This window comes from Neltuma alba, unplaced genomic scaffold (assembly GCF_004799145.2).
Source record: "Neltuma alba isolate B1F8T4 unplaced genomic scaffold, ASM479914v2 tig00011510_pilon, whole genome shotgun sequence".
Classification (NCBI taxonomy): domain Eukaryota; kingdom Viridiplantae; phylum Streptophyta; class Magnoliopsida; order Fabales; family Fabaceae; genus Neltuma; species Neltuma alba.
In genome coordinates this window covers 21,135-35,136 of record NW_021636178.1, presented here as the reverse complement: position 1 = coordinate 35,136, position 14,002 = coordinate 21,135, and the positions used below count along the sequence as shown (strand labels likewise).

The window sequence follows — 14,002 nt, the reverse complement described above, 5'->3', positions numbered from 1 at the left end:
TCTATTGATTAAAGATTTGATTGTTAAACCTATTTTGTGGATTTCTGAATTATAGATTAAATGCTAGTAGTAGGCCAGAGGCCTTAGGTTTGTGCTTGTGTTTGTTATAGACCTTATTGATTATTTATGATTTATGATACTAGCTATTGAGTAATCTATTTGTATCTCGAGCTTGGTATTACTGGTATTACCTTGGGTTTGACACTCGAAAGCCCAATTTGAAATGTTTGAAATTATGTTAATGGTGTTAATTATGGGCTTATTTCCTATAACCATATTAGCGGGAATTAAATCCTTTTTAACATGGTTTAATTTGTTCTAATTACCCAAAATATTTATTCAAGAATATTTTTAAAGGATGAATTGAAACCTTTCTATTATGGTAGTGTTATGTAATTGCTTTTTTTTTTTAACCATAGTATGTTTAAATGATTCTTAAAGTGAGCAAATAAATAGTTTTTGGGAGGTGATTTTATAGATAGCCTGCCCATTTTAGATTTTTTGTATTTTATAGTCCAAAATTTGGATGTTACACATATATGATCATGTGTCGTCTTTTTAAAATATTACTTCTCTGGTCCTTAATATAGGACCTAATTGTTGAATAAATTTTAATCCTAAATATAAGACTTATTTCTCATATTTATCAGTTTTTTAAATTATTTTATGGATACTCTCTCAACCATAATAAAGTATAAGAGGGAGAGAGGATATTAAAAAAAATAATTATAGTGTTTTAGAAAGAATACGTCATATTTCTTATAATTAACTAACTTATCTAACTTTCTAATATAATCAAATTAGTTAAATTAGTCTTATATTAAGGACTAGAAGAATATTATTTAATTACAACTCACATGAAACAAGTAGAAAACATGCTATGTATGATTGGAAAAATTGACCCATTGAATAGAGTAACTTAATTTAAGTAGTTTCCAAATAAAATAATTATTATTGGAAAAATTTTTGAAAATTCATTTTATTTAATTAAATATATTAATGGATAAATATGAATATAACTTAAAATCAATATAAATTTAAAATTTAAAATTATAAAAATAAAAATAGCCATTGGTGGCGCATGCCTCACTGAAATAATTGTCCACCCATATATCTCTGCCGCTGCAAAAGCTAGAAGGAGTAGAAGAAAGAAAAGTAAAAAATGAGTATTAGATGCTCAGTAGTGACAAAAACAGCAAAATAATAACTAAAATATATGATGATGAGTACATCCACCTCAAAGACAACAACAATGGGCTTTTTTTGAATAATGTTAGCAAAAGTGACTTTTATCCTAACTAATTGTCATAAATTGAAGTAAAAGTAAAACTTAATTAATGTAATGTGGTTTGTATTTAGGTAATTTTTTATTAAGAAAAGTCAGTTCAGCATAAATTTTATTCCTCCGGTTTTAAATATAAGACATATTTTGTACCGTAATTTACGGTACAAAATGGGTCTTATATTAAGAATCGGAGAGAAATATATTAAAAAAACAGTCTTAAAAGGTTTAAATTTTTTTTTAAAAATTCAAAAGTTAGAAATTAGAAAAAATTATTTCAATTTTAAAGTGAATTTTGGTCAAAAAGTAATTTTTGGGCCCTAAATATAGATGCATCACCAATTGGGTATTCAAACCTAAATTCGTTATATTACGAGGGATTAGTTTTTTCTGTTAAATGTAATTCATATTACTAACTTGTAATACTTTTTTTTTGGTACAATCACAAATTGGTGAGTTCTAATGCTAGCACTTTTTTTTTGCCATGCATAGATGGCAATTCTACTCGAGACACTATGGAATGTTAAATGTAGACACCTTTTTTAGTAAAAATCCTAACTTTAATTTGTCATGTTATAAAGAATTAGTTTTTTCTGTTAGATCTGATAACATTAACACTTTGTAAGTGATGCCAAATTCTATGGTATAGTCTAAATGCAGAATTATTCAGGCCTGTTATTTGATAAGACTGCCCGTTAAATTTGTGAAATTTTGGGTCTAAAATCCTCCAAAACTGGGTTTGAATGGTCCATACTTTTTTGCTCCAAATTCTTTTAAAAAAAAGACCCAAAACAAGGGCCCAAAACAATAATTAAAAGGGCCTCAATCTGATAACTGATTTTGGTCCACGGCCCCACCTGAATGTTATAAAAGATAAAAAAAACCGTATGTAAAAGCAATAATTTTTTGAGAGAATTGCAATGAGGTCCCAAATAAAAAAATAATTAAAAAAAAGTTTCAAATATTGTCATTCTCACCATAAGACTTATGACTATAGGCTGTTGATGTTGTTATTAAAACTTTTTGGTAATTATTTCTCTTCTGTGAAACTTGATTGTAATTCCCTCTTTTTTTTTGGTACCAATTTGAAATGAAATCTATAATCCGTAGAGTAATTGGCAAAAAAGCCTTATTAAAAGTAAAAACTAAGATAAAGACAGTTACAAAATAAGACAAACTGTCCTCCTTCCTTCGTCAAAAATCACACGTGGTTAATTTTCTTTTCTTTTCTTTTTGTGTGTGGCATTTTTGGCTTTTTTCCCACCGAATTCCAAATTGCCCATGGAATTAAGAATCTCTCTCTTTCTTCGTCTTTTTTAGATCCAATAAAAAGTAAGATTCTTTGGAAAGGAAAAGAAGAAGAGAATCCGGAATGAAATTGGTTCCCGACAAAAACCCTAAAGAGAATATTCCATCACTTATTTTGTTTTAGTTTTTAAATATCAGAAAGCTCCTGCAGTAAAATTAATATAATATAGAATCTTCTGACTGTTGTCAGAATCCAGGGCCTTTGTAAAATACTGCCTCCTAAACATCTTTAATATAAGAAATTTTTATTTTAATATAAGATTCTAATTTTTTTTCATATTTATTTTTTTTATAGTTTTTATAATAATATTTCTATTCAATATATTTAATTAGTAAGGATATTTTAAGAAAAGATAATATCTATTTAATTACTAAATAGTACTTCTAATACTTAATATAAGAATTGGTTTGATTCTTATTTTAGTTCTAAATATAACATATTAATTTACTTTATCTCTCGTATTTATCTATTTTTTTCAAGATAATCCTTACAATAGTAATAGTTTTAATCAATACACTTAATTAGTAAGGATATAATAGAAAAGATAACACATATTTATTACAAATAACTAATTTAACTAGTTTTATTAATATATACAAATTAATTAACTAGCTATCATATTAAAGACAAAAAATAATAACTAACATAACTAATTTTTTTAATATACTGAAATTAATTAATTAATTGTGATATTAAGGATTAAATATCATTATAAAAATAAACCATTATAAATTCCGAGTTAGTCCCTTTTTGTAAGCCGCCATAAGCATCCTCACCACTCACCGGTCTCCTCCCAGAGAAGCCGCCATGTGTGGAATACTTGCAGTCTTGGGCTGCATTGACAACTCTCAGGCCAAGCGTTCTCGTATAATCGAATTGTCTAGGAGGTAATTTTTCTTGTACATTTCATTTCTCTGCGTATTTTCATTTCTCGAAACCTGTGCTTATGGTGATTTTCTCTAGCTTGCAAATATTTGCTCTTGATCTACGGCTGCAAGTTACAGAAGGTCTTTTCTGCCATAAGTACATTTAGATGCGTTGTTCTTCTTTTGGAAGGATAGATGTTTTCTTCCTCGTTTTGGCTTGACGACTGAACTCCATTTGCTTCTTAGTTAATATTTTACGATGAGATAGTCGGCTTTCTAAACTGGAGCTTGAAAATGCAGGTTAAGGCATCGGGGTCCTGATTGGAGTGGCTTGCATTGCCATGAAAACTGTTATCTTGCCCATCAACGTCTGGCTATCGTCGATCCTACCTCAGGGGATCAACCTCTATATAATGAAGACAAGAGTGTCGTTGTTACTGTAAGTTTGTTTACCCGATTCTGTTCATTTACTTTTCTTTATTACTTGAAATACATGGCTTTTCTCATTCAGTGCGCGATGCATATGATCCATTTCTCTGACTTTAAGATCCATGGGTATACACCCATGCTATTACTTCAATGAGCCGTTTGGTCTGCTTATACACGAATCCTGTTTACATGCTTATATCATCTGTCTGATCCAATATAAGGTCTGCATTTTGCACATGGGATTTGTTTCTTAATTTTTACATTGAGTTGGTAGTCTCTTTGCCATTTAATAGCCATGTGAATATTTTCACCAAGGGTCATCTTTTTCTGGATGTTAAAGGTTATCGAACACTACGAAGACATGTATTTTTGTTTTGACACCTCAAATCTTCTGTTGTTTTTTCTCTTCCTTCTAATCATTCTTAGGTATTAAACTAGTTCCTGGATCTTTTCTTAGCCTTATCTTTTCCTTTTTGAACCATGTCATTAGGTAAATGGAGAGATATACAACCATAAAGAATTGAAAAAAACTGACTTCTCACCAATTTCGCACTGGAAGCGACTGTGAAGTGATTGCCCACCTTGTAAGTGTTCAACAACTCAGGAAATCAAGTGATCCTCATGTTGTTTTTATATATAATGCTAGAAGATGCTTTATTCAATGCGGCTTTTCTTATATCTTCCCTCCTATTTGCTTGTAACAACTTGTAATCATCTCAGTATGAAGAATATGGTGAAGAATTCGTTGACATGTTGGATGGCATGTTCTCTTTTGTCCTTCTAGACACTAGAGATAAAAGCTTCATTGCAGCTCGTGATGGTATTGGGATTACCCCTCTTTACATGGGCTGGGGTCTCGATGGTATGTGGCTTTACTTTGGTATAGAACGAACTAATGCTCCTGTGACCCTGATCATCAGTATTGTATTGCTGCTTTAGTGACCCTGATCATTAGCATTGTGAGGCCATAAGTCGTAAATTTTATTCATCTCGAATACTACTTTTGGAATAATATCTATTCGCTTAGCCCGAACACTACTTATGGATGGAAAATAACGATTTGCCTAGTTTGACGAAGCTTCATTGTAACTTGGCAAGTTGGTTTATATTTTTTATAATTTGACCAAAGCAGGTGTCTTATATATTGAAGGCTTGATTTATTTTCAGGATCTATATGGTTTGCATCTGAAATGAAAGCTTTGAGTGATGATTGTGAGAGATTTGTATCTTTTCCTCCAGGGCATTTATATTCCAGCAAACAGGGTATTGAAAACCTCATTCTTCTATTCATAAATTATTTTAAACATATTGAGAACCGCTACCTCATCAGCTATACCGATGAGTCTTGTGATTCTCATCCTTTTATTGGTTTCATTTTGATTTGATAGAGATACTTTTTCATTTGTATATCCTTTGAAACTTGATGCCTTTTCAGGAGACCTAAGAAGGTGGTATAATCCCCCTTGGTATTCGGAGAATATTCCTTCGACTCCATACAATCCTCTGGCTTTGCGTGAGGCATTTGAGAAGGTAAGCTACTATGTTCTGTTGTACTGAATTTCGTTAACAAAATGTCTTAGATTGTCTTTTGATTTCGCTGGAATTTTGACAAATCCTACATGCCTTTAGAGTGGCGTGACATTTTACAAGAAACTGAATCCAATAAATTTTTCTGGGCTACTGCTCAAGTGGAAGAGCTTGCGATTTAATTAAGGAAAAACTGAAATGTCATAAAGAATCACTGTCTAAGAAACAATAAATTCCCTCTTAATGAAACTTTATTATGCCCTTTTGAGAAAATATAATTAATATCTACAAAATATTAGAAGGTTTATCCATGAATTTATTATTGGTATCTTCTCATAATAGCACTCAAAACCCCGATATTAGGCCTTTATGGGTGCACCGCTGGGACCAATATGCTAGCTTATCTATTACTGGTATCTGTTGCATGTGATTGTTTGTTAGAATGATGGTGTGCAGCGTGCAGGACAATAATAGTTCTGAAAGTGGTGGCTGTATTTTAAAATTAGATGTGCGGTTTGTGAAGGAGAATAGTCATTTTGGTTCCTTTTGCTAGCGCATGTTCAATGACTTTTCATCTTGGTTTTACTTTTATACCATGCAGGCTGTAGTTAAGAGACTTATGACTGATGTACCATTCGGAGTTCTGTTGTCTGGAGGACTAGATTCATCACTGGTTGCCGCTGTTGCCAACCGTCATTTGGCTGAATCTGAAGCTGCTCATCAGTGGGGATCACAGCTACATACCTTTTCTGTTGGTCTAGAGGTTTGAATACTTTACTCATGCTTGTTGAAAATGAGTGGTTTCTTGTTATATTTTCCGCCAACTAATATGCTTGGAGTTTTAACTTGTCTGATATTCAGGGCTCGCCAGATTTGAAAGCTGCCAGAGAGGTAGCCGATTATATTGGTACCCGTCACCATGAATTTCATTTCACCGTTCAGGTGGTGACTGTCTTCGTCACTCTCTCTCTCTCTCTCTCTCTCTCTCTCTCTCTCTCTCTGTGCTTTCCCAGTGTAACGAAAAAAACATCTTTTTTGAATTTTGTCCTTTTGACAATAAGCATTTCTTTTACATGGAGGAGTAAGATATTCTCATGCTATGTCAGGAAGGTATAGATGCGCTTGAAGAAGTCATTCACCATATAGAAACATATGATGTAACGACTATCAGAGCGAGCACTCCTATGTTCCTTATGTCTCGAAAAATCAAATCGTTGGGAGTGAAAATGGTTCTTTCTGGGGAAGGTTCAGATGAAATATTTGGAGGTTACCTGTACTTCCACAAGGCACCTAACAAGGAAGAATTTCACCAAGAAACATGTCGAAAAGTAAAGACATTATCTCCTCTTTTTATTTAGGAAACAAAATTAGTGCTTACCCAATTACATTCTTCAAGTTTCACACTTCGATGATTTGGATTTTGATGGCTTTGATGATTTGATAGATTAAAGCACTACATCTTTATGACTGCCTGAGAGCCAATAAATCAACTTCAGCATGGGGTTTAGAGGCTCGTGTACCATTCTTAGATAAAGAATTCATCAACGTAGCCATGAGCATAGATCCAGAGTGGAAAATGGTATTTAAAAGTTTTACATTGTGTTCCTTTGTTCAACCAAAAAAAAATGACGATGTCTTTGTTGTACTGCTTTATTGACGTGAAATTAAACTCAGTGACTTAATCTCTTCAATCATGTTATGAAATTTGTATCTCATTACACAGATAAGGACTGATATTGGAAGGATAGAGAAGTGGATCCTACGCAATGCATTTGATGATGATCAGAAGCCATATCTACCTAAGGTTAGTATCCATCGCTGCTGCATGCTAATCTATTTTGCTTGTCTACTTAAACTCGTGGTGTTAGCTGTTAAAGTGTCTCGTTTTATTTAAAAGTCTTTGCCTCTGTGTTATATGGACTTGTGTATCTTCGTCTTGAATTTCTGATCCCCCCCCCCCCTGTTGTGGTCATTTCAGCACATATTGTATAGGCAGAAGGAACAGTTCAGTGACGGTGTTGGGTACAGCTGGATTGATGGCTTGAAGGAGCATGCCAACAACCTAGTATGTGTTTGGCTTAGGAAACTTTCTTGAGGTTCATTTTCTGATTTGCTGCTCGTTAGTAAACTTTCTTGGCTATTTAATTCTAAACCTTTGTTCTCTTTTCATAATTGATCAGGTCACAGATGCAATGTTAATGAATGCAAGTTTTATTTATCCAGAAAACACTCCTACCACGAAAGAAGCATACTTCTACAGAACAATTTTTGAGAAGTTCTTCCCTAAGGTGGACATGATTTTTTTTTTTTTTTGGGTAGATTTACCCAAAGTGCCATTGCTTACAAAATTTATACTCTGTCCAAACATTACCTCATCATCGTGTTCAACCATTGAAACAGAATGCTGCTAGGTCAACAGTTCCCGGAGGCCCTAGTGTGGCATGCAGTACCGCAAAAGCTGTGGAATGGGACGCAGCGTGGTCAAAAAATCCTGACCCTTCTGGTCGGGCTGCACTTGGCGTTCATGAGGCAGCATACGAGGAAGCAAAAGTTGCCAAACCGATCAATGGCGCCCACTAAACTGCTTTTAGTGGACGTTGAGTTCTGTATATTTATTGGTTAATGAAAGTAGAGGAGACGTGTTGTTTCTAAATTACATTTGAGAACTCTACTTTGTAATAGGCATAAAGTTTATTTCTCTGAAGCATCTCTGTAATGTGGTCCCACTTGTGTTGGTGGTTGTTTTTCCTCAATCTAATGAACCGACCATCCACTGGTGTATAATAAATACGGAAATTCAGTCCTACGAAGTAATCTTATATTTACAGCTTGAGTACATATTTACACATTATACAATGCTGTATTGATAACGTAGTTGGGTGATAAAATTTGTCCTGTTATCTGTCAAAATAGCCTCCCTTACAACGTATAGATTGTCAGGATTCTGAATCAGCATGATATATATACAGAAGCTGCAAGGCATTAAATGTTGGCTCAGATGTATATCTAGGTTAACACCATCGACAGATTCCAGGTGCCTCGGCTCTGCTCAATGCTAAAACTTCTTCATACTTGGAACCATATACAAAGCCCCACAGCTGCATGGATGAAGAAGTACTCAATAATATTCTATTTGAGCAAATGTTTAATTGAAGTGTGCCTCTACTTGACATGATCTCAGATAATAAAGATAGAAAGATGAGTGGATAGTGGTCAATGATTTAGACCTTGATATAACCCCAAAGAAAACAAAGTGCGACTGTGTGTGTGTGTGTGTGAGAGAGAGAGAGAGAGAGATTTTTTAAGTGCCTCTACCTCTACTTCCTTAACTTCAAAGTCCTGAGAATGAGCAAGGCAAGGATTGCCATAAGTTTCAGAGACTGAGCTCGACCCGTTCAATCTGAAGTAGATGTAAGAGAAATTAAAGAGTGTGTACGGTAAAAAATTTGACGAAACTAAAAAATTTCATAATGTCAGGCCAGAATTCTTACAGATCACCATCCAAATAGAGGGCAAAATGACCTCCCCCGCCAAGGGCTAGAAAGTCAGAGGAGCATAGTGTGAAATAGCGGTTTATCCCTGAAAAAATTGAGGTTACTCTGAGCATAGCTAGTTTGTGGCCAAGAAAAACAGAACATAGTTAGTCCATAGCAACTTAGGAGTCCCAAACCAGGGCATAGCTAAGCTTGTATACAGGTGTCTGTGGTTGTTTATAATGCAGTAGTGTCACATTTATTGCATTTTATGGAAATTGGTTCCATTTCTCCAAACTCAATGTCTCCAAAAAGGAAAACAAAAAACAAAAAAGAAAAACAGCTGATCCAACCTAAAAAACCCATAAATTTGTCAAGGCACCAGGGCAGTCTGATCAACCCTTAAAACCAGCCAACATAAAAATAGACTAAACTGGTCACACTTGCTGGTACGTCCTATTATTTCCTACCTGCCTCACCTTGCCCTGAAATTTATTAAAAAAATACTATGTCCGTCCTAAACATAAGATTCACTTTGTAGTGCAAATTACACTACAGAGTAGATTTTTATATTTAGGACCAAAAATAGTAACATTTATTTTTTTTTTTTTTTTTGCTACATAGTAATATTTATATTCTAATAGAAAATGTTTCAACTCAATCTATTTGTCCATATATTGTCAATACTTTAGTTAGAAAACAGCCCTCTTTAATCTCAAATCTCAATCATACCACTGATAAGTCCCAAACTCCAACCATCAAAAATTGAATTTTACCAAAATCCAGCCCGAACTCTGGTCAAACATCAACTTACCCAATACCAAAAGAGAAAAGAACTCAACACACACGAGACCAAATAGTATATGTTTTATAATACCTCAGTCTAATCTCGAGGTAGAACAACTACCGAAGTGCACCAAGATTCTGAGACCAAATTAATCTCTGGTTTTATTTGCTCGTGAAAGAGTATAATCATATGCTGCCCCGGGGGGGGGGGGAGCCTATCATTTTATAAATCAGGAAGTCAATACCTGTTGGGCGATATATAGTAGGATGGCCAGAGGCGTTTGTGAAGACAAAAGTATTACTTGTTCCCTGTTACAAAATCTAATCTTAGCAATATAAAACAAATGATAATACTAATACAACAGTATAACATAGTCAGTAGGCTAAACAGTCAGATAATGACCTGATATTTTTTGTTTGATGGCTTAAGTGGTGCTTCAACCAAGCCACCAAAAACTGCACCTTTACGATCTCCAACAACCTGGAGACAGTAAGATAATCTTAACGCAAGTGAAGAACTTATCCTTACAATTTAAAGGGCGGTACAATGCAATATCTTAGTTGACATACAAAATAACAAATAGTGTATTAATCTGTACCAAACACTGCATTTCACAGGTCAAATTACAAAAGGTAGAATGACTTTAAATTACAGTACGGACATTTACACCAGAGAGCTTACAAGCACAGGAAGTTAACAAATACGATAAACTACTGCATACTACTCATAACGATGTTCACAAACTATTCAGTGACAGCTAAACAACAATGAAACGTGACTGTTGGAATAGTTGGTAACAATGTAAGGTTCAACTCAGATAAATATCCACCCGAAGTGATCAAGATCAAGAATGGGAAATGACATATAAATTGTGGTATATGATAAAATCAACATAAAACAACATGAGATATTATCAAAAGCAAAAAATCAGATATCAAGATAATTATGACATCAAATATCATGACTTCTTTATATTTATCACTTAAGCTGTGAAGTAAGAGAACTCTACTTAAGTGAACAGAGATTACATAGTATATTCCTGTTCCACAATGACCACAGTAAAGAAAGCCTCAAAACAGGAACTCATCATTTTATCCATTAATTAGCCCATCAACTGTAAAAATAAAATATCAAAATAATTATGGTACAAAAATATTACACATTTATATTTGTCACCCATTGTCAAGAAAGAGAACTCTATTTAAGTAATCAGAAACTTCTAAGTCTACTTTTTCTTATTTGATTCATCATTTTATTCGTAATTAATTTGATTTTTTTTATTTATTCTATATATTCTTCTATTTTATTCTAATATTTATTGTATTTTATTCTATTATTCGTATTCGATTTTTATTATTATTTTGATTTTCCATTTTTGTGATTTCTTTTTTTTATTTCTTATTGATATTCTTAATTTTTTTCAATATTAATTTAATTAATTAATATTTTTATATTAATTAAATATTAAATTAATTCATTTTTGGCAAACAGAAACTGCTAAGTTAGCATGTCCTGCAAGAATCTCAACAGGCAACGCTTCTAAAACCAAGCTTGTCCTCGAATCAAATCTGCAACTAATGGATGCTGGCGTGAAGGTATGGTAGTGAATGACAGTTCAAATGTTTAAATAATTCCAACAAATAACATTTGCATATGAGGCAAGAATTGACTACGATGCAGGACTTCTGTTTGATGCTCAATTAGTGGATATAACCCAGTCTAAGTAAATATCGCACTGTCCACTCAGAACGTGTGTTTCATTTCTAAAGTTAAGCAAAATTAACTAGTACTCAGGGTTTATATTGCTCAAGCCTCAAGGGCAACTAAACCGTACCAGCAAACTTAAGCCAGGCCAAAGCATGCTTCTCCTGTACAGTGTCAAAAGCGACATCCCATGCCTCTGTGTACTGCAGGAAATGACGAACGGTGATAAAAAGGCTTCGTAAACATTACTTTTTGATATAAAGGTTGCTGAAATTAAGCATAGAAAGAGTTTCATATGCGCCAAATAAATTTTGCATCCTTATATACCTGTATAGTAGCATCCATTTCCTCCCATGAATAAGAGCAGGAAGAGAAGCATAAAGAATATTTCTCATTTTCTCTGAAAGGAGCGCTGAAGGTTCAGAAGCTTCTGGTAGATCAATCAAAGATGTATGTTCCTCCTCAGGCTTAATATGCCTCATCTCAACACCAGATAATCCGGAACCATGCCCATCATCCAATTTCATTTCAGTCTCATCCTTCCGCTCTTGAGAGCGGAATCCTGTGATTCTTGCAGCTTGGTTGATAGCTCTACCAACAGATTGCTTACCCCTGGAAAACAAACTTCTCTTTCCAGTATTTTCCTTCATAGCTGAGTCTGATGGCGGCATATCAGTTCGACTTCTAGTGTCATTTTGCCCATCTGGGTTTACATTATCTCTAGAATCTGAAGAAGACAAGAACGAGTAGAGGAATGCAGAGAAGGATGAAGTATCAGGCCCATCAGTTAATTTCTCGCCACCATCTCGATTAGTTGACTCCGAATCAGACACATTTGATATATCCCCTCCTTCCTAAGGAAAAAATAGCCAGACGAATTTTAGCAGGAGATACTTCTTAATTACAGTTTAGAATTAACCTTCCGGATACAACTAAAAAATACATACTTGAAGAAAGAGAAACGTAAGGATACAGCCTATAGAAAAAATTGTATTGCAAGATGTACAAAGCTAATTAAAGGGCTAATTGACAAACGGAATCGATATGCCTTATCTATAACTCAATATAGGGTAAGGCGGAAAAGACGAAAGCCAAGGAAAAGCAACTTCCATTACCAATATAGGCCGTATACGCCATCTAAATTTCCATAATCACAAACATGTAACAAAAAGATCAAATGAAACAGAAAGGAGTGAGGAAATTACACTATGCAAAAAGGTCGTAGAAAATGACTAATTTGGATAAAAGACTAATGAATTGATCGGGGAAGAAACAAGGAGATTCTTCAAAATAAATGGGATAAGAATTAGAGAGAAAATGGAACGCAAGAACTTACAGAAGGAGGAGGAGGGGCTTTAGAGGGTTTGTCAGAGATCGGATTGAGTAGGACAGTGGTGAGATCCGATACAAAGTGAGCTGTTTTGCTTCGCAGAGATTGCTTTCGTCCCATTTCTACATACAGAAGATGCTATGAGTTTCTACTCAGAATCTTCTATCGCAAGCACACCGTCTTTGGACAAAAATTCTTATGTTTTTATCTTCCATTTCTGCTGCCTTGATGCATTTGATGACAAATTAGAAATGTCTCCCCCGCTTACCATTCTTTGTACTATCTACTTCGCCTATGTGAGAGAGAGGATTGTTGAAGTTGTGACCCGGTCCCCAGCTTCGATCAGGACTTGCAGCTGCGAATAGTCGGTTCGGTTTGTCAGCCGGATTAAGTGGGTTGTCTGATTCGCCCAGTGAACTCAGAATTTTCGTAAAAAAAAAATTAAGGCCAATTATTCGATATTTTTTATTGTAAAGAAAAGCTTCAAGAAACTTTGCAAAATAATTTCTAGAAAACATTGCATTTATGTTTCAAAAAGTAATAAATACAATGGGGGAAATGAAATATATCAAACACTAAATAATGTAAAGGCAGTAAACGTTAAAAATTGCATTCCATTTTATTATGTAATAAATTATTACCCCGTCCTAATTATAAGACTCCGTTTATAAATTACAAATAGGATTTTATAATTAGAACTGGAGATAGTAACATATAATATAAAAATTTTAACCATGCTCAAAAAAAATATAAAAATTTTAACAATAAGAACTAGTTATAACTCGTGACACTTTAATTAGAAAAAAAAGTATAAAGTATAAATAAAGGCTTATTTGGATTTACAGCAAAAAAATAGTTTATTTTCAATTTAACTTTTTAAAAAAATTGAGATAGTGTGATTTATGTTTGGAGGAATTACAATCAAATCCCACAAAAGAGAAATAATTACCAAAAGATTTCAATAACAATATCAACAATTTATAACGACAAATCTTATAATGAGAATGACAACCTCTGGAACTTATTTTTTTAATTGTTTTTCTTGTTTGGGACCTCATTTTAATTCTCCCTTTTCGTTTAGATTGACTTTTATAAATAAATTGGTTTATAAGAGTAAGTTGTTTAGATTATAATTGAATAAGCAATTTTAATTAGTAAAATTATCAAAATGAATATAACTTTTATTAAATAATGAAAAATAAAAAATTATCAATTTACATGTTCCTTCTATTCTAAATATAAGACTCATTTTGTAATGTAAATTACACTACAAAATGAGTTTTATATTTAAGAAC

At 33.5% G+C, this 14,002-nt stretch overlaps 2 protein-coding genes across 2 annotated transcripts; one reads left to right on the top strand and one right to left on the bottom strand.

Moving 5' to 3' along the window:
* Positions 1-3,376: 3,376 nt before the first annotated feature.
* Positions 3,377-8,227, top strand: LOC114714572 (asparagine synthetase [glutamine-hydrolyzing] 2-like). The gene is given in 15 exon segments (XM_028899318.1): positions 3,377-3,478; positions 3,758-3,896; positions 4,377-4,411; positions 4,413-4,470; positions 4,607-4,748; positions 5,054-5,149; positions 5,322-5,416; positions 6,015-6,176; positions 6,275-6,355; positions 6,520-6,741; positions 6,858-6,992; positions 7,137-7,217; positions 7,392-7,478; positions 7,594-7,701; positions 7,814-8,227. Coding segments are annotated over 15 exon segments (1,701 nt in total). The 5' UTR covers positions 3,377-3,398; the 3' UTR covers positions 7,994-8,227.
* Positions 8,210-13,025, bottom strand: LOC114714573 (oxidation resistance protein 1-like). The gene is made up of 8 exons (XM_028899319.1): positions 12,714-13,025; positions 11,705-12,231; positions 11,508-11,580; positions 10,076-10,153; positions 9,918-9,981; positions 8,905-8,992; positions 8,729-8,813; positions 8,210-8,511 (listed from the first exon to the last, which is right to left on the bottom strand). Exons 1-8 carry the CDS (start codon positions 12,825-12,827, stop codon positions 8,425-8,427), a joined length of 1,116 nt encoding a protein of 371 aa, XP_028755152.1. The 5' UTR covers positions 12,828-13,025; the 3' UTR covers positions 8,210-8,424.
* Between the last annotated feature and the right edge of the window lie 977 nt (positions 13,026-14,002).